This window comes from Phoxinus phoxinus (genome assembly GCF_949152265.1).
Source record: "Phoxinus phoxinus genome assembly, chromosome: 3".
Lineage (NCBI taxonomy): Eukaryota > Metazoa > Chordata > Actinopteri > Cypriniformes > Leuciscidae > Phoxinus > Phoxinus phoxinus.
In genome coordinates this window covers 20968943-20995744 of record NC_136878.1, presented here as the reverse complement: position 1 = coordinate 20995744, position 26802 = coordinate 20968943, and the positions used below count along the sequence as shown (strand labels likewise).

General features: G+C 36.8%; 1 protein-coding gene across 9 annotated transcripts in view; it reads left to right on the top strand.

The window, feature by feature from the left end:
- dab2ipb (DAB2 interacting protein b) overlaps positions 1-26802 on the top strand; it is a 150195-nt gene that overhangs the window by 79448 nt on the left and 43945 nt on the right. For 7 of the 9 annotated variants that reach the window (XM_079606670.1, XM_079606671.1, XM_079606672.1 and 4 more), the window contains 2 exons: positions 5340-5452; positions 9681-9799. In XM_079606670.1, coding sequence (XP_079462796.1) covers positions 5340-5452; positions 9681-9799 — 232 coding nt within the window. Of the gene's footprint in view, positions 1-5339; positions 5453-9680; positions 9800-16298; positions 16510-24492; positions 24651-26802 lie in introns of those variants that run through there. The other 2 variants (XM_079606677.1, XM_079606678.1) reach the window with 2 other exon arrangements.

Sequence of the window (26802 nt, the reverse complement as noted above, 5' to 3'; positions counted from 1 at the left end):
CTGTCGCTCCGAGCAAGATGATGCATTGCAAACCTTTTTAATATAATATAGTACAATTTTAGTAATAGGGGATTGTATTTATTGTAATATTTAATGTATATTCGAGTCAATTTCTGCTAATAATCCTAGATATATGCTCATGCTTAATATTTCCTGCATAATTATGTACATAAATAAATCTATTCTGTGTTACTGGTCAGTTACTGTGTCGGCTGTGTGAAGTATAGACAACACCATCATAACGATTGCTATATATTGCCTGCTTGGCAGCTCACCCTGCCTAAAAGACCATACACATTAAAGATAATGTTCCAGGTATCAATTAATGTACATACATATAGCTTAAAAACTATTAATGTGTGACTGATACGCTGTAAATCGTGTGATTTTAGGTCTAAGTTATGGCTTTAAGTCAACGATGCCCTCTGTTGAAATCGTAAGATGGCCGCTCGAACACATCCGGTGGCTTCTCTGTCTGATGGCAGTTTAGAACGCAATGAGCAATCCAAGTCATTTATATAGATCAGTGGTGTATACACAATTCAGGAGGATTTAAAATAGTGAGGATCATGTGAAAAGACATCAGAATTAACCATGTTTCAATACATTTGTGAGGACTTTTCACAAATATGTCTACAATAATCCAGTGTGTCTGCATGTTTGGTCAGGTTTTGTATTTGTTCTGTGCTCGTATGTGTTAGATCATAAGACATGTTCCGTAACTTCATTCTCACTCAGGAATGTCCTCTACAGGAAAAACTGGAAACATTGCGTCCCAGCCCACAGCTCAGGAAGTGTGTTTTCTGACCCTGTGTGAGTGCATGTGCTGATAGTCTCTGTAAGACTGACTCAATTCTCAGCAGGTTTGAGATGTGGTTGCTATGGGAACAGCAGAGCCTGATTGTCCTGTATGACCACTGGGAAGGTACCTGTCAATCACGGTGCCTGTGAGGACAACCGGGTCTAATGGAAACACATGTTTAACTCAAGGAGAGAGACAAATATGCAGGTGTTGGTGTGTGTGGGTGGTCACATCTTGTCTTAAATGCAATGCTCTTCGGAGGTTACATTATGACACTGTTTCTAATTTTGTTTAAGGGCAGTATTTTTCAACTTAAAACGGAAAACTTTTTATACTCATCAGGTCTGGCCATTCATTTACATGAAAACGGCGTTTTGGGGGCCTGAAAACGCAAACTTTTGAAAACGTATTTCAAAGTGCACGTTTTTGAAAACAATACTGTTATCGACTCTGTAAACTGCAAAAATGCAAATTTGTAAAAACAGTGACTTTTTATTACATATTACATGTTCAGTATATAGGCGCATATATAGGCACACTTTACAAAGTGACATCGCCAACTGGTCTTAGTTGTTTTCACAGATCCGTGTGAACGAGGTCGTTTTGACAACGTCTGTACAAAGGAAATGTCTTCACAACGTCTGTTTTTAGTGCATTGTTGTCGTGTAAACGTACCGTTACTCAGCAAAAGATATTCAACAGCAAACACCGGCATTGGTCTTTTATCAGTGTCTAAGGAATTAAAATCATTTCTGTTTGACTTTTGTGACTGAAAAACACAACCTGTGGTGAAGGACTTGTTTTCATTAAAGTTAAAGTAAAACTTTGTACATCAATAAAGCAGAAGTATACTACACACATTTTTTTCTTTATTTGACTAATTAGTCACTCTAAAAATTACAATTAAACAGTATGCAGTGGTATGTGTTTTTTTTTTTTCTCGATATGGCACCACAACAATAATTTCCCAAAAAAATATATAAAGAATTTATAATAACATTTAAGATATTTATATTTAAATGATAAACATGAATTATCATTGTCACTTGGTATCCAAGGAAGATCAAGAATAACAACCAGGTGTGTTTAAACAACTCTAACAAGCAAGACGGCGTGTAAACGTAAACACCAACAATACTGGATAAACACTGAGTGAACAGGAAGAGCTTATACACAATGGTGATCATTAAACACAGCTGACCCAAACTAACTAATAATAACGTGTGACCACGGAGACAGAGGACAGACCAGAACTCAACCAAGGGAATACATGTGACAAATGAAAACAAACTGAGAGTCCATAAAAAACAAAAAAAAACTAACTGAACATACTGTAACTGTGACAACCATTTTAAAAAGTTTATATTTAAATTAATATTTCAAAATCCTTTTGTCATATTTTTGTCAAATATTTTTGTTTAATGAATTAATTTGACCTGTGATGATAATTAGTCATATGCACCATGGTAATAACATCATATAATTTATTATTACATTTAATATTTTTGTATTTAAATGATAAAATAATTATTTTATGATAATAATAATATTTAGCAACCCTAGTTGATTTACACGTGCAGTGTAATTAATCTTGAACCAAAATCATCTGACATGTAAATAGTTCTGGTATAAAACTTTAGATGGTGGTGCAGGCTAATATGTCCTTTTACTCACCTGTTCAAAATCACATCGTTATCTATAGGGAGCAGCTGATTGGTTCCTGCTCTATTAGTAGCCAATAAGCTCGCGTTCTCAACCTTCCAATACTTGGGTAGCATTTGCATTAGCAGCGCAGTGTGCTCTCAGAAACCCTCCACCTTCCCCAGCTCCACCTGTATAGATCTGCTACGGGTAATTCATGTACGCTATATTGTACAGCAGCAGCATGTCTTACTTGCTCACAGTAGCGTGTCATGTATGAATTGGCAGTAGCAAGTCCCGTACTTGCTCTACAGCAGCAGCAATAAAAGCAGATCCGACCAAAACATACAACATTCACATACCCATTAATTACCAATTATTATGCCAAACACTCAGAGAGTTGTCATGACAGAAATACATTTTCTCTTATAAGACCTGTGTTTGCCATTTTTTAGTTCTGCCTAAGCTTACAGGTGGTTGACACTTGTGGAACAATATTCTCCTGAGGCAAGGAGTAGCAAACACATTAATCTAGAACCACACACATAGTAGCCACAAGGACTGATTTGGATGTCAGTTCAAGCACACGCTCTCTCACAGCTGCGTTCCTTCACATCTAATATCTTTAACAAGCGGACACTCACACACTGAGGGAAAGTGAAAGACATCTCTCCCAGATCAAACTACCGTTGAATTCTCATTACACATCGCCACTGGGCTTGATGGAAACTGGTTGCCTTGATTGAAGTTTAATAATCTGCTGTTGAAAGGGTTTTTAGCAGGATAATGCGAGACCTTTTCTCGTCTGCTTGCTCCTTTTTCTTTCATGTCTGTGTTTAGCATTTATGAAAAAATCTGTTTTGAAAGTGATCATCATCTGAGAGAAGATGTGTTTATGTATAGGGTAACCAGATGTCCTACTGCAGGTTTCATGGGTAACATCACAGTTTTTGTATGTGTGTTCAATAGCCTGCAAAGTAAAATGATCAAATTTGAATGATTCATTGGCCGCTGTAGAAATGCCCTTAGTTTTCATTTCAAAATCTTGTTCACCTTTATATGTAGTTTACATGTCAAGCATTGACAGCCGAGTCCTGCAGTGTGATATGCATTTTTTGGTAATACATTGTAAGCCGCGCTATATTGGTCCAATGGGGGTTTCCAATAGCACGGGGAAGGTTTCTTGCGCGTTCCGTCTTTCCAGCATCTCAAAGTAATTTGGGTTAAATGCAATACATTTCTCATATGTATTTACTCGTTATTTCATCTGACTCCATAAATGAAAGGTTTTGATAATATATATGCATCAATAAAAGTGAGCGAATGTTTGATTATTACTTTTAGACTATTAAATGAACAAGGTCAAAATCAGTTTGAATAATCAAATGTAACAATTTATTAAATCAGGTATCAGGTCAATTGTATAATCAATTCAAAGATAATCAATATAAAACATGAATAAAAAGAAGAGATGCGAACCCAACCTGATACAAATACATGAGGCTGGAAGTCTCGGTCACTCCCAGCCATCATTTCTTTTTGTTTAACTAAGTTGGAAATGAGACATTTGTACCACTCACTCTGAGACATTTTAAATGATACTAAACATAATAATCATTCATATTAAACCACATATATATTCTTGTGTGAGTCTTTAGGCGTGAGAGGGAGTGAGACTGTATGGGGGAGTTCAGATGTTAATTTCCAGCAAGGTCCTTTGTTTCATGGACCAGTCTATCTCTCCAACCAGTTTCTCCAGCCTTACAACATGAAGGTTTTAGGCCTCATATTACTTCTTGAAGACTACATGGAATGTTTGTATACTGTATTATGATTGTACAACATATTATATATTACAATATGTAAAAAATAAATATATTTTAAAAATATGCAAAGAAAATTGTCACACTACGGGAACATTAACTGTAAATTACCTACCGGTATATAAAAGTGAACGTTGCTTAAAATGGTATGCAAATATTTAAATGAATAGTGACTAAAAGTAATCATAGGACTTATACATTTGAGCCTTCAGTATAATCTTAAACTTTAAAAAAGTTCATGACCACATTATTTCCCAGTCCACACAACAGACCAGATGGTTGAAATTTGGGCAATTGGGTGAAACGATGCTTGAAAAGAATTTATACTCCTGTTCTTTCTCTGTGTTTGTGCGTGGTGGAAAAATGAGTTCCGACTGAAGACTTTGCTCAGACTGTGTCGTGTAGGGGGATCAGAGTGTGATCGTGAGATCAGAGCGAAGCACTTAACATAATCTGTTTCTAGATCTACAGTATGTGTACCTATCTTGACAGATTAAATGAAGCAGTCAGGCTTCACTTTCACCATGTGAACACCAGCGTTCCCCTGAAGGGCAGCAAGGAACAGTTAGAGCTTTGTATACTGATAGCGCAAGGAGGTGGAGTTTTGATGACTATATGAATGGGCTGTTAGGATATCAGAAAACTTTTACTTTATGACAGTGGCATGTGTTCTGTTGTATAATCTGCCTATCGATCACGCTGTGAGAGTCTCACAGTCTGCATCCACACTTTGGAAAACATGCTGGGATGTGTCCATGAGTTGTGCATGTGGGCTTATTCTTGGCTGTTATAAAGCTATCTGAATGAATAAATAAAAACATTCACAGATGAACTTATTCTGATGCTATTTCAATATCATTTTACAAGTAAAAAAGATGTATGTGCATTATAGTCTGGATATTTTGAGTATTTTTTATTTGCTTGGAATTTCAAAAAAAAAAAAATTATGTTCGGTCAATAGCCTTTTCCTAGGTAATATTTTATTGAAGGACTTTTGTTATAACAAGGTAGAAACTTTTCTGTATAGCACAATAAGTTAAAGAAAAATCTCTCCCTGTCCCTCTGTCTCACAGACTCTCCACCCGAGAGAACAGGGCGGAGACGTAGCATGCCAGGCTCCGCCCCTGACAAAGCCCCGCCCACAATGGAGCCCACAGCCACTGCTGCTACACCCTTCAGAGTTACAGTGAGTATTATATATGTGTGTGTCATCTGTAAGAGTGTGATTAAACGCCGTCTGGACTCCATATGTGCACTACATACTGTGCTCAGATGTATTTTATCTTTATTGCTACTACTCTTCTGATCTTTTTAGTATTAAAACTTTAGCCATTCTAATAAATGTTAGGTTTAAAGCCTTTGTCAAATGCTAATTTCCTACTTCAGGATATAAACTTGAGCTGTGATGGTGTGTTTTTTTTTTTTATTATTAGAAAGCAAATCCAGTGCACATTCAACCAAAGTCATGTTCAGCCAAATAGTTAACCAAACTCAAGACCTGGACCAAAATCAGACGCTTAGACTAAATATATTAATTTCTAGTATTAAGTTGAGGTCTAGATCAAGGCTATATTTGTAGGCTATATTATACATTCGGATATTACACAGAATTACAGACACAATAAAATTCCATTTAAAGGGGATGTTTTATTGATGGGCATCAGAAGATTTAACAGCGTTTAAATGCTTCGTGTAATAGTTATGAAACTAATGATATTGAAAAAAATACCAAAAAAAAAAAACCTTCTCATGATTGAAAGCCAGTCTGTTAGCAATCGGTTAAATTGAGGCTCACATTATGTGCCGGTTGTGTGGGAAGTGAATCATTAGCAATCAACAGCAGGTCAGGTGGTATTCGGTAGTTTTCACCCTCTGTATGAAATCGAGTCCTGCAAAGTGTCCACATGGGCTTATGTGTGTTTGCTGCTTTATCATTGACTGAAAGCAGATGTAATTACATTTAAATGAGATCTCTAAGCTGACTCAAGGGCCACTTGACCTCTGAGCTTCTGCAGATTCAGATTTTATTCGTCTAGCTTAGTGCGTAGTTTGCAGATATGTCCTGCGATGTTAAAACATCTCCATCATAATTCGTCCTGATGCTGTACATGTACAATAGAAAATCTACACTACACGAGCAATTAGGGAAGTAATTGCAATCCCCCTGCACCCCCCACTGGAAGGCATTGGTACTGTACCCTTTGAAATCAAGAGCTTTGTGAGATTTTTCTCCCCTCTTCCTCTCTATGTCCTGTATTTATCTCTGTCCTTCCTTCCTTTTATCCTCCGTTCTGAGCTCTTAATCAGTGTGCGTGACTAACACCATCAATGGGTCTAGTTTCGACCATGATACATTGACCTTGAACATTCTCATATGAGAAAAATATTGATATAAATACCGTACAGTCCATCTTAAGAAACGAGGATAAATAGATTTGTCTTGAATGCGTTTAAATGTTTCTTTGGTAGTATAAAGCCCATGCTGTGAACTAATTGTGTGGTAAAGAGGGAGTGTGGGAAAAGTGCAAGAATGCCGGGATGAATTTCTGGTGTTTATTATTATTATTATTTTTATCGATAAGTTAATCAGTAGCATTAGGTTTGTTGTATTTTAACCTGTATTAGTTTCAGTAGGTGCCTGACACACACAGCCGACTGAACTGACATGGCATTGAAATATTTAAGTGGTTTTATTAGCTATTATTTAGGGAGGGGATGGGGCATTAATAAATGTATTATCTAACATGAACTGTTTTTTTGTTATATTTGTTACTGTTTTTGTTAATCTTTGTTAACGTTAGTTAATACAAATACAGCTCTTCATTGTTTGTTCATGTTAGTTCACAGTGCATTAACTAATGTTAACAATATTTAATAAAGTATTAGTAAATTAACATTAACAAAGATAAGTGCAGTTAATTATTAGTTAATGTTAACTAATTTAGTTAACTAATGAACCTTATTGTAAAGTGTTACCAACAATGGCTTTAGTTAAATGTATTTCAGGTCGGGTTTTCATTTGATTTTCTCCTGGCAGGTATTTGACGTAGGCTGGTAAGTTCTTTTGCTTGCACATAACCCAGATATGAAAAGGTGAAATGCATTTTGTAATTTGTTTAGCCAAATCATCCTTTTGGTTCAACATAGACTTAAGGATGATGATGGGATCCTGCAAAAATAGGCCCAAGGGACTCATGGAATGATGATTCTGCCCTGTATATTGACTGTCAACATCCATGACCTGTTTGACAGACCTGCTCGATAGTTGCTTATTAACACGGCTTGACATTACACGCCGTGACTGAATTGTTTACTAGGGCTAGAAAGAACAACTGTATTGATAACTGATTCAATTATTTGTTCATTTATTCAGATTTTCCACAACTGTGCACAATGCAATGCATTGTGTAATTACAAAAAGAAAAGAAAAAAATTGTTAAGGATCCTTCATTCTGATTGGCTGTCAATGTTTTTATCATTCATCAGCTGGGAAAAATAATTCTGAAAGTGATTACAACAATATCGTTATAGCTATAGTTATATTATAGCTATATTATAGTTTCCATCTTTGGGGAGAACAGCTCTTTACAATGAAAGAGCACCAGAAGAGTTTTTTTTAGTATAAATACTGGTATGTGGTAACACACACATTCTTGCCTCTGAACACGGCAACACATGTATGTCATCATGTGACATTCTCCTGTAAAGGTATTTTTAATTTAAAATATTATTCCTTGTGTTGCATATATAGCACATCTAATTGTGGTTCATTTAAAACCTTAATATGATGTTTAACAAAGAATGTTGTTTTGATACACATGATTGTGTTTCCTTGCTGTTGAACTCGGTTTGATTGACATACTCAATGAAGCTTTTAAAAAAAAAAGTTTCATGACAACAGCAACTTTCACAACACAGTTCCATTATAAAAACATAACAGATAAGACACTTACATTATTTCAAAAGCGTTCTATTTCAAATAAATGTATTGTTTAGCTTTCAGTTCTTCTAATTATCCTGAATATATATATATATATATATATATATATATATATATATATATATATATATATATATATAGCTGTTTTCAACATTGATAATTATAAGAAATACTTCTTGAGCACCAAATCAGCATATTGGAATGATTTCTAAAGGATCATGTGACAGAAGACTGGAAATTCAGCATTTGCCATCACAGGAATAAATTACATTTTAAAATAGAAAACAGTTTTTTTTTTTTATTGTAATAGCATTTCAATATTTTTACTGTATTTTTTATTAAATAAATGTAGCCTTAGAGCCTAGTGAGCATAAGAGACCTACAGTATTTAAAAACATTAAAATAGTAAGTTATGTCAGGCAACTCTCCAGTAAAGGTCATTGTTAGGTGTTTTTCTTTAGAGACCTGCTAAATGGTGCCCTTTATCTTAGCCATTTAGAGCTGATATTAAAGAACTGAAAATCAATTGTGTTATGAAATATTTGTCAAACTCATTATCAGTTCACCCTTGACTGAGACAACCTGGCGACATGAAATGATAAACTTTTGAATTGGTCGCAGCCCTACAATTTACCCTCTTTCACCTTTCAAAGCTACACAATATTTCCAGATCTGCTGCAGTATTTTTGCAAGTCATATAATGTTTGGACAGGGGATCTTGTTTATTATTCAGATGTCTTCATGTAATTGTCTCTCTCAGTCCTCTTCTGGTTTGATTTGCTTTCAGTTGGTGCTATCAAACTGTTGGCTGCAATACTCTGACTGATTGCTCTGTGATTAAGAGATGTCTGTGTGTAATAATTTGCATATATTGTGAATAGTAATCAGTAGGGTGCCTTTAATTATGTAGAATATGCAGATGTGTTAATTGGTAGGGGGGAACGGCCTGCTTTCTGTTTGTTTACTAACACTTTCTTGTCAGAAACTTCTCATTTTTTACTGTCTCACCTCTCTTTTCCTCTTGAAACTCTTTCCTTAGCACCTTTTTTATCCTCTCTCTCTCTTTCTCCATTGCCTTTCTCACTCTCTTCTTCTCACATTCTCGGCTTTTCTGTCTACCATAGCAGTCTCACAGCGAGGATGAGGATCGTACTTTGTCCTTGACTCTCATTCTTGGTCCTTCTCGCTCTCATTCTTTCTTTTTCACTCTTTCTCACTTTATGCCTCCCTTTCCTTCCCATGCCCTTGATGCCAACATGCTGTCTCCATGGTAACTGGTGCCTAAAGGAAAGTGAGTCTTGAGCCGCAATAATGTGACAGGTGCTTTCACAGAAAAAGGGTGTATAATGTGGGAGAATTAACGAGTGAGTGAATGTATGAAATGGTGGTGAAAGATCAATTTGAAATAAGGATTTTTTTCTGCCTGTAATTTTTTATAATGTCCCTCTCTTATTCTCTGTCATTTCCTCATTAGGGATTTTTGAGTCGGAGGTTAAAGGGCTCAATAAAGCGGACTAAGAGTCAGCCTAAACTGGACAGGAACAGCAGTTTTAGACACATCCTGCCAGGCTTCAGACCAGTGGACAACGACAGGTAAACGGCATCAATTTTCTTTCTCATTCCAATCGTTTTTAAGTGTGTGTGTGATTTCTATGCCACTAGAATCATCAAACCGAACTTGCTCATTCAGACAGACATTGATCTGTGTTTTTGGATAGTTTTAAACCAGTGGTTAGCAACCTTGTTTGACTCCAAGGCCCCCAATTGTCCTAAACAATATCCGAGGGCCCCCGTAGGATATTTCTTCTCTGATGACAAAGCTAGCGGTTCAAATATTTATTTATTTTTTATTTACAGAAACTAGGTGTATTAAATTAGTAATTATAAATAATGAAATGAAAATAAATTCCATAATATCAGTTTTAAGAGCTGAATATATTTCAGGATGAAAGTCTTACGAGTTTGAGACATGCATTTCTCACTGTTTTAGATGACTCGTTTTGTTTTATCTTATTTGAATCATTGTAAACCATTTTGTGGCTGTGAAGTGTGAAGTGTGTTATGGCCCTCTAGTGGGTTCTGGCCCCCTGGGTGAAATCTACTGTTTAGAACTATTGCTAAAATGATCAACAACAAAAACAAGGCACACATCATCTTTAAGCAGTAGAGTGTTTTTATCTTTTAGTCACTGACTTGACTGGAGATGAGTTGTTACAGTCATGGTCATGGCCCTAAATGTTATTGGACACAATCAAAAGGCAGTTGTTTTCTGACCTATTTTGAAGCTTTACTGGATGTGAGATGTACTAAATGAGCTGCTTTATATGGCGGAAGAGTCTCAGCATGGATGCGTTTGCATGTGTTTGCATTCTGTGTGCTAATTCTTATGGTATAACACATATGTAAATGTGAGATTTTGCATTTCCTCCATGTCCGTGCTGCATAATTTGCTGCACGGTGAACAATGACGTGTGAAGGGAGTGTGTGTGGTCTGAAAGTTTGTGTGTGTCTGTTTGGCAGACTGGTTATTGAGGTCACTTTTGACATGCCTCTCTTGTCAGTGAAAACCGACAGAGCTTTGCAGTCCAATCTGTCATCTGCCTCTTTCTCGGAGATGCATCTTCTCATTCCCTTATCCCATAAATATCCCTCACTTTAAACAGACTGCAGCTGTGCCCTGCTCTTGAGCTTTTGCTCATTTCTATGCAAATTTTGGCTCTGAAAGTTTCGCTGTACTTTATTTTACCGTAAATGTGATGCACTTACCACCATTATGCGCACAATTTGCAGAACAATAACAGTTTTGGTAGTGGTACCAGAAATAGACTGAAACGAGAAGTTCCAGGTTTAGCTGTTTATTCCTCTTTTATTTTCTTGTTTAAATCTTTAAAGTGGACATTAACTGAGGTATTGTGAGATGGGAAGTCTAAATGTAAATCATAGTGAAATCAGGCTTCCAGGCAGGGCAAAAATACATTGATACATCCAATAAACAATGACATCATATTTCCCCCCCCCCCCCCCCCCCCAAGGCAAACGGCAGTCTTTCCAGGCGGCACCCAAAATGAAGAGTTTGGAGCCTCTTGCCCAGTGAACATTTTTCTTTCCTCCTATTTCACTTTTGTATTCGGTGCTTTTAAATTCAATGGATTCCACATAACTCTACAAACAGATTCATAATGTGACATTACAGTCATTCTGTATGATTGGGGATGATGTTGGGGAAGCAGGCTTCAATTTAGTTTTAAAGTAGTCACTGTGGATTTTAGAACATGGTTTACCAGTTCTAACCAGGTTGACCTCAGCCCAACCAGCCATATGATCAACCAGATGGAACTAGCTCAAAATCTAGCAGGATTTTAGCAGGGAGCAGAATTTTTGTTGTTGTTGTGGTTGTTTATTTTTAAGAAATGAATGAATGTATGTATTTACTCTATTGCTGTATTAAAGTTATGTAGTTGGTAAGTTTGTTTTGTTTATTTTATTTTTAGTTCATTCATTTGTTTATGGACCTCAGGCAGTCCAACCCCAGTTTGTACTTTATCTGCGCTCAGCGTTGATTCTCTCGTTAATCTGGGCATTAGCTTGCAGTGTTTCCCCAGTTTAGCTTTAGCCATTAGCCTAGACCCTAAGGGTTCCCATTCAGTTACAGCCCTCGTTTTATCTTATATCAGCAGCATTAACATCAGCCACTGCTCTAAAGCCATGGCCTGAGCTGCTCATCCATTCTTTACACAAATGAGATTATATGTGCGGATGCTGCTAATCCCAAAAGCATCTCATTTGATTGGATTAAGTGTAGTAATTGTCTGTGCTGTCAGCATTGCTTGGCTGGAGCAGACTATGGATGGCTGTGCTTATACAGATAGGGGATGAGTACTCTAGACTTCTGTGGGGCCAAATGGATTTTTGTTGAATTTCTGTGCCCGGTGCCCTGGCTGATGTGAGTGCAGCTTTTTCGATCTGTGCTTGAGTGTTTGTGCATGTATCTCTCTGTCTGTTGTGGATTATTACATTCATTTGGCTGAAAACGACCCTGTGTTACCAGACAGTCTGATTGCGGCTTCTATTAGAAAGAGTCAAGAACTCTTAATAGAAAACAACTCTGCTGTTGAAAGCACATGGGATATATATATATATATATATATATATACAAAGGAAGATACGTATAAAATGACATTTCAAATATGCAGTATCAATATATAATAGATGCACTAATTTCTCTGTTGCAATTTTTGTTTAATAGAAAATATGTTGATGAGGTTTTAGTTTCATTAATTTCAGAATTTACCATTTTTGAACACACTCTCTCTCTCCCTCTCTCTCTCTCTCTCTCTCTCTCTCTCTCTCTCTCTCTCTCTCTCTCTCTCTCTCTCTCTCTCTCTCTCTCTCTCTCTCTCTTTCTCTCTCTCTCTATGATGTTCACCCATAATTCATTAAAACGTTTAGTTTGTACTGTTTGTCCTCTTGGCACAGATGGCACTTAGAGACTTAGGAAACATGATACCAGCCACAAGTTGAACCATTTACCAATAAACCAGGCTGTTCGGTTCTGGTGGGTGGAGAAAGAGGATTGTTCTTAGTGTGTAAACTGGATTTCAAGTTAAATTTGTATTAAAAAAAAAAATTTGGGGGGGGGGGGGGGGGGGGATCTAATGAATGCTGATTGATTTTAAAGGGACCTTTAATCTGCTCTAATTTTAGCCCTCGTTCATACAGCAGCAGAACACAGTTGTCAGTCCTGTATTTGAGTCCTTAATACGTTCACACACAGTACGGTTATTTACTGGAGTGACAACCGCATTCTATAATTGAACTCACACCCGTAAAATTTTAGGACTCACAATCGCATTCTCTGAAAACCTGCACTGTGTGAACAGAACCGGACTGGACAAATAGTTATCAGTCACGTCATACAGTGCGAGAGAGACTCTCTAGGCTGCACAAATGTGTGTCTACTGTGTGTTGCGGATTTCATGTGTGGTTTCGGTAACTTACAATGATGGAGATGTGAGCTGTGTGTGATATGAAGGTTTTAGATCCAGTCACTGTTCTCCACTCGTATCAGTTTTGTGTTGTACGCACGCTCAAATTCTCCACCCAGATATAAAAGTTGCTGTCGGTTAATGAAGATGTGACAAATGAACCCGCAGCTCGATTGAACTCTTGTCGTGTCAGTGATAAGACTTTTCAGTTTTATGGACGTCACCATCTTTGATATTACTTTGGTCAAGAAGTGTAGTAATTTTTTGTCGCCATGGTTACTAGTAAGAGAATACAGGCTCGACTCTCTTTGCACGTTCATACAGACAGTATTTGAGACGCTACTGTAAGTTGCTGTGTAAACGGGACATTTCGAAACTCACACCTGTACGTTAATGTGGTTGTCATTCCCGAAAACTGACAGTGTGTACGTAACCTTATTTTTTGTTTATTGCACCAGAACAGTTAGTTTAATAGGACAATTTTGTACCCACTCTGTCCATGTAATGATTGGCTATTGACCTGCAGAATGCAGAACATCAGATAGGCAATGACATATAATTGTAGGCGGTCATATGTGAATGTGCTTATGGTTATGATGTCACAACAACCATGATTTCTTTTTTTTTCCTTTTTTTTATGTATGTATGTATGTATTTGAAGTTTAGTTTTCAGAAATGATTTGTGGATGACGGACAAGGTAAGAAACTCTGTGTTGTAGAATATTATTTTTGTATTATTATTTTCCATGATATGTTCACTTTAAAGCCAAAACTAGATAACTACAAAACTGTATTTTGTTGGAGGAAATTATTGTGCATGTGCACGGTGAGAAGAAGCATAAACTAAAATAAGAGCGTCACAAAAAGACATGGACAGAATCGGAGCAAAAAAAAAAATCTCCTTAAACACACGATTTCAGGGACACACAAGTCTTGTCATAGACACAAACAGACTTTAATAAACTTTCTAGACTGACACCGATTTTTATTTGATACTCTCAGATGACGATCATAGATTCTAATGACTTTACAGGGTCAGATCTAAATTAAAAGCATTTGAACATTTGTGTCAATTTTACCTCCGCTCGTTTTATTGTTCTCTCACATATCCTTGTTTCACTCCCTCCTGACCAGAAAAGAGGGGATGTTGTCAAGGAAACTGTCATATCGGGGAAAAAATCTCAGCGTTGCTTTATTGCTCTGTAAATTTCATTTGGGTAAAAAAAGGAACTAATTCCTAAGGAAAGACTGAAGTATGAAGATTGAACTAGAGCCACTTTTAATCAAACTGTCAAGTTCAATATGTATGTTTTGTGAGAAGTGATTTTAATAAGGCCTCAAAGACGGCCGTTGAGTCTGCTTGGACAACAAAATCGGCCGTCTTTATTGAATGCGCAAGCAATAAACCTGCTTTAAAATATGGAAGATGTTTTTGAAACTGAAATGTCTCCTGTTCTCGCTCAGGATTAATGCATTAGATGAATTTAAATTATTCTTATGTTCTATAAGTTATGTTCTGTAATGTGTTCGAATGGCTTCAGTAAAGATTTCTTATAATTAATATTAATTATCAGAATAAATAATGATTTATTGACTCATTCAGGAGGGACTGGTTGTATCCACAAATGCATACTACTTTACTATATAGTATAATAAAACAAAACCGTATGTGACGAGTAGTGTCAGAATTCACAATATTCATAAAAGAGTATGCATAAAGTAATAGTATGAACTAGCGAGATTCTGAAGTGCGCATTCAATAGACATTTTACTATCCCATGAGGCCACAGGGGAGGATTTATGAATGGTAGTGAAGCGACGCAACTGATGCTGGCAGGTCATGTGACAATGACAACATGAAAAATGTCCTGATTACTGATTACATTAATACAACACGCATTCATACTATACAGAATATACTTTTTAATGATCACAAAGTAATCAAAAAGCATAACCTACTTTTTCTGACTTAGCCACTGTATTTGTATGAGTCATGGAATCATTTACAACCTTTATCAACCAATTTGTTCAATTTGTCAAACTCCGATTCATTAAGGAAGAAAATACAAATGGTAATTCTTATTGATTGGATTTAATTGTAGTTTTTTTCAAATGATAAATTAGAACTATGCATTATAGTTTATGTTACATTATTATTTTAAAGTATGCATTGTAATTTTGTGTTCAGTATAGCCTACACCACCATTCAAAGTCAGTAAGATGTGTTATTAATACTCAGAAATAATGCAGTAAATTGATGAAAAGTGACAGTAAATCATCATATTAGAATGATTTCTGAATGAGATCATGTGAGATTGAAGACTGGAGTAATGATGCTGAAACAATTGCAGCTTTACAATCACAAGAATACATTATATTTGAATCAAAATTATGTATTTAAAAAAACATATAATATATTAAAATTGGAAGCAGTTATTTTCTTTTTGTTGTAATAGTTCACAATATTTTGACTATTTTTAATCAAATAAATGTTGCCTTGGTGAGCATAAGTCACTTTCAAAACGTATTAAAACATGATTCGTACCAATCCCAAACCTTTGAATGGTAAGTGTGTGTATATAGTCCTCATTCTCCAAACTTTTTTCTCGAGCAGGTTTGTTAGACCTGCTGTGGACAGACTGTTTGCATGTTGATTTCTGAGCTTACGTCTGGAAGAACGGTTGACAAAGCCAGGGCTGCTAATGAAATTTGCAGTTTTATTTAGTATCGGAGAAAATGCTGTTTTGGTTGATTATATGCTGTGTACCCTGTCACAGCCATCTGTGAGTATTGATTTGAGATGAAAGGGAGTGATCTGACTAACAAAGACGCGCATATGAGGTTCTTATTTTTGTGCATGTCTAGTTTTGTCTGTGGGAGAGAGTGAAACAATTTATACGAGCACACACACATACAGACTCTGACAGAGAGATATAGAGAGCAGAGGAAGTAGGACAGTGGAAAAATATGTAAGGAAAGGGAGGATGAGAGACAAGGAGAGCACAAGAGGGCAGTAGAGAGAGAGAAAGAGTGAATGTGGGGTGAAATAAATGGCTGAGAGAGAGAGAGAGAGAGAGAGAGAGATTTCTCTCCGCTCCGCCTTCCCCAGAAAACAAACGGCAGCGGTTGGGCTGCTCAGAGCTGACTGAGTGAGTGAGAGAGAGAGAGAAGCAGGGAGAGGGAAGCGCTTGGCGCCGGAAAAGAGAAAAATGGAGCTGTGAGAACTGCCCAACAGATCCCTTCACCTTCAGGGTTATCTCCTGTCCTCCCTCGTTCTCTCCGGTGTGTGACTGCTGCGCTGAATTCACATGATGACTGGTGAGTGAGTGATCAGTCTGATCCTGAGTCTTTGGCTAGGACTGTTTCCATGTTGTTCTCACAAATATAATGTGATAGAAGTCTCTCACACACGCATGCTGTGATCTGGGACTGTTTTGTAATGTATTTGTTTGTAATTGTTTCTAACAGCGTCTGTGATGATGGGGGATGTTGGTCACATTAGATGTTCTGGGTCACTGGACTCATGTGGTTAAATTCTGATGCCATTTTAGTGTGGAGTCACTGTGGCCAGCAGCAACACATCTGCATTGGGATTTTTAAATAGCTGCATCTGATTAAATGAAGCTTCAATTTAAAGTTGATTTATGTGATGGAGGGTGTGTCATTCTTGTGGTAATTAAAATGATACGTTGAGGATGACTCCTCTTCATCGCTTGCCGCCTGTCACTTGTGTTTTTTTTTTTTTGTTGTTGTTTGTTTTGACCTGAGGTTATGAACTTCTCTCAACCTGTCAGCTTGTGTACAGTATGTGTCTGTAATTATATTTCTGTTGAACAGCTGCTCTCATTCATAACACTGAGACACATATTACACCTGTTTATCCACAATCTCCCTCCCTGGATATATAGATTTAAAGATTGATTAATGATTAATTAACTTTTGCATATCATGTAACTGAAATAATAATAAAACCTTTTATTTATGGGCGCCTTTCAGGGCACTCAAGGACACCGTACAATATAAAACAATGTAAATGAAAAGTGAAGTGGAGCTTCTTCTACTAGTCTGTCATTGGTTAATAAAACCTTTTATTTATGGGCGCCTTTCAGGGCACTCAAGGACACCGTACAATATAAAACAATGTAAATGAAAAGTGAAGTGGAGCTTCTTCTACTAGTCTGTCATTGGTGGAGCCTAGTAGGGATGCACGATAAATCGGCCACCATATCGGTATTGTCATGAAATTGCGTCGAAGCAAAGGCCAGAAACCAGAAACATGATATAATAAACAACACTGTTACAGGTATCGGCCGATATGAGGGTTTTTTAATGTTAAAGTTATCGGTCCAATAAGAAAATGTGGCTGATATATTAAAGCTGATAAATAATGGATTATTTCCTTGAGCTGAGACACGTCAAATGCGCACTGTTTGCCATGATGATTTTTTAATTTCTTGAAATATGATTGGAATCACTTAAAAAAATGCAACATGTGAAGTCGGTCATATTATATAAAAAAATTGGATTTAGATTTATCAGCCAATATATCGGTTATCGGCTTTCAAATATAACGAATTATTGGTTTTCGGTATCTGCCAAAATGTTCATATCGGGGCATCCCTAGAGCCTATAGTAGCATGTCCTACGGTCATGGAAAACCTGGAAATATCAGGGAATTTAGAATTTCTCATTCAGTTCAAGCCCTTTATGTGTAGAATTTATACAGCTTATGGCAACATGCATTGCACACAGATGGAAAAAAGAGAGCTTTGCAGAGTATTGCAGAGAATGTGTAAGGGAAGATAAATGCATTTATTTTACAAACACCTCTAAACTGAGTGGAGAGAAATTAATAGATGGTGTGAAAAAGAGGGAGGAATGAGAGGAGAGTTTCTCCTCAGTACCAGCTGTTGTTCGACATCTCGTCAGCTGTGCTGGAATGGAAAATTAGAGACAGATAATGTTTGATTGGAGGATATAAAAAGACAATGAAAAAAACAACAACAGTCTAGTGTGCAAAAATGTTTTCTAAACTTGCAATACATTCTGCAAATCGAGGCCATCTCTCTTTCCCTTTGCCTCGTTTTCTCTCAGTCGCTCTCTAATTGCACTGTCATGACCAATCTCTCTGGTCTATTGATTTGTTGTGCGCCGCTGAGGCGCGTCTACTCCCCTGGTCTCCTGGAACATGAGGAGGGTGGTCTCGGGCATCTTCTCCTCAGGAGAGGGTCACCTCAGAATGCTCAATCTGACCGGAGCGTCTCAGAGGTGAATGTTTCCGAGAGCCGGATCAGTATAAGAATATAACCTTCCAATGGGCAGACATGCTTCATGTTAACTGCTGGCATAGAAAGACAGTTTATTTTGTCTGATCTGTGTAGCATGTAGGACACACTCAGCGTGGAATGCTACCATATTTGTAAGTGTTATGCATCCAGATATATACGGAGGAATCTTATCGAGACATTTTAGAACTGTTATTCTTGTCCTACAAGGCAGAAACGAAGGCGGCCAGGAATGACAAACAAGTTGAGGGAATGAAAGAAGATGAGAAATGCCCCCAGTTTAAAATCATCCATTATATATTTTTTTATTTTTGTAAGAAAAGCTCCAGCAGGCATTCTTTCCTGAAATGTCTGCTAGTTAAAATAATAAATAGTCGTCTTATCAGTTGTCCAGCTGGAGTCTGAGGTGAGTCAGATCCCTACATATAGTAAGATGGCAGCAGCAGATCTTACTAGAAAACTACTCTTATTTCGATGCATTTATCTGCAGCTTTTTCATAGGTACAGACCAAGAAACACATTTGCCGATTTTATTTCTGATGTGATGACTGTAACTGGCAGATTGTCACAGTCCCTTCACATTGTGTCCTGTCCCTTTATGTGGTGATATGAATAAAATATGTTTGTGCTGTGAGTGTAGAGCTTTTCTCTATGGCTGTGCTGCTTCTCCAATGCTTTTTCTGAGACCCAGATATTACAATGGACAGCAAGTCAATCAATGACCCAACACTGTGCTGAAGATGTTTATCACTCCTGTACTGAAACATGAAAATAATCGTAACAAGTCTTTATATAATGTATTATAAAAGTATTGTAATGCATTAAGTTTGCCTTGTGATGCACCTTATAATGCATTGTATGGTCGCATGCAATACTTATGTTATGCCTTTAGAAAGTATAATTCATTAAAACATGACAAACAACCAATTTCAGATGTAACAAGGAATCTACAAATTGTATAATGCATTTTAACTTTGGTTACAATTATGGATGAAAAGATGTAATGCATTATAATGTAGCCTACATTATGAATACCTTTATGTATATATACATGTGTGTGTGTGTGTGTGTGTGTATATATATAATATATATATATTATATATATATAAATAAACACAAACTTTTATGTTAGATGTGATTAATCGATTTAACAGCACACAAACTAACAAATAATTGAGGGTAGTTGTGACTTGATATCTCCCAATGTGACTTTCTCACAAAATATCCTATTGTAAACTCTTAGAAATACATTTTTAGTTTTGTTTTCCCTCCTACTGAGGCAAAAACAGGATCCCATGCTCAACAGCCAGTAATCCAAAGCACAAAACAAATTGTGGTTGACACAAGCCTTGTTGCTGCAAGCTAACTTGTATTCAGCATAGTCTGTCTTGTATTTTATATATATATATATATATATATATATATATATATATATATATATATATATATATATATATATATTATCTTCCATACTTTCTTCATGTTTTTGGGGGTAATGAGGGCATGTGTCACAATCTGTATATGCTGGCATATGTGTAATTTGGCTAGTGTCTACAAAGTGGCAGATGAATATTTTGTGCCAAAATATCAACAACAACAACAACAGATATGGGAGGCGTTTCTTCTTTCTTTTGTTTAACCTAACTTTCCACAATTATATGGTTAGTTGCACTTTATTATATCCATTTAGCATCATTGTTTTTCCTACTGTCTGTGAACAGACCTGTGACCCATTTTTTGACCCATCAGTTGAGATCCACTTACAGTGCTGTCACAGGAACTCATGCCACAAACGACCAGCTTCCAATGGAATATTCCCTCTAGTACATCAATAAACCAATCACTCGCACCTCTGGGAATGGATGTCGTTGCATGTATTGTCCTGTATGTCTGTCCCAGCATGTGTATGTGTGTATACGTGTGTTTTCTCATGTTATCTTCTCTTTTGGCCTACAGTGTGGGTAAGCGGCTTTGCCTGGCAGGTAGATAGAGGGATGGATGGATGGATGGATGGATGGATGGAAAAGGGAGGGGGAGTGAGGGATGAGAGATGAATAGATGGACGCACGGCATAGTTAGTGACCTGGCTTGGACAGGGTGGCCGACTACGGTTATGTAACTTTTAAATCGCACATATGAAAGAGAGAGAGAGGAGACAAATACAGAGAAATGAAGCATGCTGTACAATTGGACTGGTAACACTTTTTATTTCTTAATCTGTTTCAGTTTAATGTGTTTTATTGGCATGGCAAAAAACGAAATCATTTGTGTTACCAAAGCAATAACTTAGCTCCATATAGAGGAAAAATGGAGTTACTATTTGCAGTGAAATTACACACTGGCCACAATGTACAGCTATTTGCACTCTAAAGGCCCATTCATACCAGGAACATAACTATAACGATAACTATATTAGCATGTGCTGCAATTTTGTCATTTGCCGCTTTAAATGCTTGAGCTTTTTATAGCAGGATGGATTCCGATTGGCTGTCAATGTTTTTATCGTTCATCAGCTAGAATTAAAATCATTCTGAAAGTGATTCCTATGATATCGTTTCACGGTGTCGTCATCATTATAGCTGTGGTGTGTATTATTCTATTCTTTTATATTTAGAACGATTTTTAGAACCATATCTTTATCGTTATATTTATCGTCCTTGGTGTAAGCATTTGCATTAGTATTTGATATTGGAATCTAGATGTTAAGATTATACACTGTTCATATTATACATTTATAATAGTATGCTATTCAGTACATATTTTAAAATAAATTATTTAAATAATATACAATTATATATAATTATCTATACTATTTTACAACATGTTATACAATTTGCATTTTATTTAGTATGTTAGCATTTAGACTGGGGTGCAAATAGTATACATCACTATTTGCACTGGTAAAGGCGTGGTAGAAAAAAAAGGTTTCAATAATGTAAAATTGTTTAGTGATTCAGAATAGTGCAGCATCCTTTTGGTCAACGCTGCAAATTCTGTATGGTGAAATGTTTCTCGATTACCTGGATTCCTATAAAATTTAGCAACAGTAAATGTGACCACATCTTCATTGCAAAAGATAATCTCACTCACTAGTCTCTGATCACTCAATGCCCCTCATGTCTTTTCTTCACGCTGCAGTTCATCAGCGTTCTGGTGTCAAACACAGTAAATGAACAGACACTGGACACATTGTATCAGCTGATGGCCCTCACAAACCATGTGTATCAATATATGGGCCTCTACAGAAGCCACTCTTCTGTCTTCATTCAAAAAAGCAGGATGGATGAAAAAAAATCCACCTCGTTGTCATGTCTGTTCCCTCAATAATTCATGTTCTTGTTGAAGGTCATTGAGGACTTTATGCTTCAACCTCACCACATCCTGCTTTTCTCTCTCTCTCTCTCTCTCTCTCTCTCTCTCTCTCTCTCTCTCTCTCTCTCTCTCTCTCTCTCTCTCTCTCTCTCTCTCTCTCTCTCTCTCTCTCTCTCTCTCTCATTTTTGTTTTCAAAGAGCTTGCCTGGAATGTTTCCTTTCCAAGGTAGCATGTTTGTGCATGTTCTTTGTTTTCATCCATTGAAAAAGTATATTTCAGAGAAAAGTGTTTTAGAAAAGAAACAAATTGCTTATAAGAGTGCAAAAAAAATGCCTTGTTTGATTTCACATGAATTTGACACTGCATGCAAACACATTTATACATGCACACACTTGAATGATTCACATTAACAAGAGAAAATACTGACACTTTCATTTAAACAGATCTATTCCAACTATAGTCATGTTGTATTATTTTAACATTAACATGCAAATGTAAAAAAGGAGACAGCTATAATCAGATAAGTGATTCTTTATGTAGTTATTTTAGATGTAAATGAGACGCTAAGAGGATTTTCCAGTTTGTGTAGTTGCATGAAGCAAAAAATGAAGACCAGTGTCATAGATTTATGTTCCATAATCTCTTTTAGCTTGGCAAGTCATTGAGCGTGTGTGTCTGTGTCTGTGTCTGTGTCTGTGTGTGTGTGTGTGTGTGTGTATGTGTGTGTGTGTGTGTGTGTGTGTGTGTGTGTGTGTGTGTGTGTGTGTGTGTGTGTGTGTGTGCGTGTGCGTGTGCGTGTGTGTGTGTGTGTGTGTGTGTGCGTCTCTGTGTGTTTGTGTGTCTGTGTGTTTGAAACAAGGAAGTGGCTAGTCCATATCAACCTTTGGTTAGCCTTTAACCAGATGCCCAGTAAACACCAAAGGCTCAACTGTTTGCTTGTGATAAGACAAAGGCGTGTGTGTATGTGTGTGATATTGCTTTATACAGACAGGATTTGTTCAGGCCAAGGCTAATTTGTTTGCTGTTTAGCACATTTAGCCCATTTCTCTTGAGAATTCCCTCAGTCTGTCATTGTGTTGAATTTTCCCAGCGTCCTTCACTCTCTGTTTTCCATCCTGGCACCAACTGCATCTTTATTTCCTTTTTATATGCATATGGAGAGGCTGGCATCCATCGCCTATGTTTCTCTGCCATGATATAACTGTGAAATTGTCCATTTGGCCCATGTGTTAATGTTAGATGCGAGGGCAGGAGATTGTGTGTAAAGCGTTTGCATGAAGGCTGAATCATATCCTCCCTCTTTCACTTTATATAAAATGGACAAAAAATGAAATGATAGGGAGGTTAGTCTTTCCACTATCTAGTCATTCAAAATCCTGATGGAAACGTTGGTCTGTTGCAGGGGTGTTCAATGGGGGTCTGCGGTGGTGCCGCCAATTATAGTTTGATCTCAGAATAATTGTGAAAAATCCAAAGAATACAAACACATGAGCCTGGTCTCTCCCAAGGTTTTTTTCTCCAGTCTGTCACCTGATGGAGTTTTGGTTCCTTGCCACTGTTGCCTTGGCTTTTGGCTTGCTTAGTTGGTATTATTGATCTACCTTACTTAAGGTGGATGATGACGCAGTTTTCTTCTAGAAACAACTTTGTTGTATTATTTTCATGTTATCACTGTGAAGCTGCTTTGATACAATCTGTATTGTAAAAAGCTCTATATAAATAAAGGTGACCTGACTTGACTTGACATACACAAATAAGATACATAATAAGACACAAAGTTAATTGAGTTAAAAAAAAAGTTAAAAAATAAATGTTATACTCTCCATCCCACATTCAAATGTATTGAGTAAAATTAAAATGTGCAAATGCCTCAACGTTATTTTAATGGTGTTGCATCATGGCAAAATATGTAAATATTTGCTCTGCTCTGTTTTCCACCAAGGGTTCCTTGGCTTAAAAAAGATTGAATACCCCTGGGCTATTGTGTTTGTGCAAACTGAAACACCTGATAGTTATGAAACTAATATATAACTAGCGCCAGTTGAGCTGTGTTTAAGTGTGTGTGAGCCCCTTATGTGCACGTCTGGATGACCTTTTGACTCCCTCTAACATTATTTTGTCTTGCGGTGCTTCCCCCCCTCTTGTTCCGCATATTTTAGTCTTGATGTCATGTCCTTTCTTGCTAGGCAAAAATAGATCAGAGAATGTTTTATGTCCTGGACCCTGCCCCCTTCCTTTTACTTTCTATCACAAATCTGTCACAATATAATAATAAAATAAGAAAGTGTGGGTGTAACCATCCAAACATGTACACTCATATAGAAGTACATTTGTTTTTACCTTTATACATTTTCCTATAATTTACCTAAAGTGTTTTCCAGCTGATTACTGCATGTATAGATCATTATCAACATGTAATTTGTGTGCATATTTATAGCTAATAAATCCTACTGTAGCTAATTAATCAACTACACCATTTTGGATATAACAACTGAACGCTGTTAATGAGCGATTTAATCTAGAAAATGTGTCTAATTAGAAACTACGGCCAATGAAAGAGGCATGAAAACATTACACTGGAAAGTTATGTTATGTTTATGGAAATGTTATGGAGTTTGATGCGGGAAAGGGAGCGATATCTGTTTAAATGGGGCGTGTGAGTGAGGAGAAGGTGTGTTATCAGTTATCCCATGGGAAGTTCCCTCTCCAGCACGCGGCACAGAAGCCAAAGATCCCACAGAATACCCCTCAACAGTCCATGAAGCCAAGCGCGAATTCAGATCGGAATCAGAGAAATGCGCAGACATAACATTACTTGGCAATAGAACGGATTGATCGAGCGGGGTTTCCTCGCATTCAGTGTAAGTGACTCTATCTATTCTTCATGCTTCAGATCTAAGCTTGTTTTGAACACTTGCTTCAGTTGACATTTAATAGTGAGGTCCATTGTGATCATGTTTTATGAAATTAAATATGTGAATGGTTTTGAAATTAATTTTATCAAAACGTTTATAGCTCATTTTAACAGCTTTATTTTTGTTTTCGTATATAGTCACCTTTGTTCGCCTGGTTTTATTAAAAAAAAAGCAAAGAGTTAAGTTTTAGCTTCTTCAAAAAGTGCGTCTTTATAAACTTCTTATGTTCGATAAAGAAAAATTATTTGAAACCAGCCTGCAATATCTTCCTTATCAACCTGTAATATCATATTGCTGCTGTCATTTACTCTAATGCGAATTGTGCGTTCTTCACGTGGGGACGTGAACATGCTTGCATTACTTGCATTACTTTCACTTTCATTGTTGTACTATACAGTACAACAAACACACATATGCATGCATGACATTCCATACGCATTCAGTTGTAAAAAGTTATAATTAACAAAGAAAGCTTTTAAAAATATTAACAATGTCTTTGCCGTTTTTCTCTCTCTTTTTTTGTCTGTCTCTGACCTCAAACTAATATTTTAGATTGCAAATATTTTAGACAGCAAAGTATTAAAGGTTGGGGGAACCAAATGTGATAGTTTGGAATGAATCAATGAACACCATATTGATGAAGCACTAATGTGAATATTGCTCTCCAGTGTCCTTTCACTGTCCTTGTTGTTTAGGGTCAGTGTTCAACTGGCTATCGTTAACAGATTTACTGCTTAACGATGTATGAACTGTCCAAATGATAGCTATAAACGGAATAGACTTATCAAATCTGCTTTTTTCATCTTTGCTAAATGTGATGATTTCTAGTCCCTAAGATCATTGTGGATTGTGCTCTTTTTTTGGGGGCTAAAATTTTACCTGTCGGCTAGTTGCCATGGAAACATTCACCTTTTCAAAGTTCCTGTCCATTCGCCAAACCCAAGCAACGAAAGAGCCTATAGTACATCGCTCTCTCTCTCTCTTTCTCTCTCTCGCTCTAAATGGGAAGAGTGATGACAGCACAGCCTCAGGCTGCATGATTAATCATATACGGCATTAATCGACAGTGATTTTGGCCATTTCAGTATGCAATGATTAAAGGCTGTTTTTAATGTATTCAATGTAATGAAAGCTGCATCAAACCAGTTACTTCTGATGTATCTTGGTTTTTTCGTCAGTTGACATGGCTGATTGAACTGTGAACATGTTAAGTTTGTTCAGTTGGATTTGTTTTGGACATTGAGGTTTCAATGTTTGATATAATGTTTTTTATTACATTTGTTTAGGACAAAAAAATTATCTTTCTAATTTTATTAGAATAAACCTCAAAATTTATATTATTGCATACACTATGATTAATTTGTTTTTATTAATTTATTAATTTATTTGCTATTTTATTTCACCTTTTTTTTCTCATTTTATTCCAGAAATGCTATATTGTGAACAATACCTTTTTTAGTCGTTATCTCTTTTGCAGCATACCCTACCACATACTCTATTATAGTTTATTAATTACTCACTGTACGCCGACAAATCTGTTACATCGACAACCCTTGTGCCATCCCTGACCCATTCAGTAACAGTTCAGTTGTCACTGTTAGCAGTGACCTCACATAACTTATGTGTCTATCAGACCAGAGACATGTCTTCATAGTGAGTGTAGAGATGTTTACATGCGTGTTTGTATGGTCCCATTTCAGTCTCCAGCCACCCTGCTAAATGTGTTTGTGTGCTGGTGACCTTAACTTTTAATTTCAATGTGAGCTTCATACACCCACACTCCATGCATTTGAAAAGAGCCTGTGATGTGCACTCTGAAAGGCTGAATTGTGTGTATCAAGCAGTGTGTATAAGAGCTGTGATAGCCTGTGTGTTTGGGAGCATGTCCCTGCACATCTTCCTGTTTTTCTTTCTCCTCCCGTTTCTTTCATGTCCAGGTTCAAGGTTGCTTTGATTTGTGAACTGTATTTTGTAGTAAGTGGTTCTGTCCCTGCTATAGGTCACCGTGACAGTACGATGAGTGCAGGGGGTGAAGAATTTATTGATGAATGGAAATGTGCTAAAGTTAATATTTTCAGGGTTGTAGCAAATGTAATAC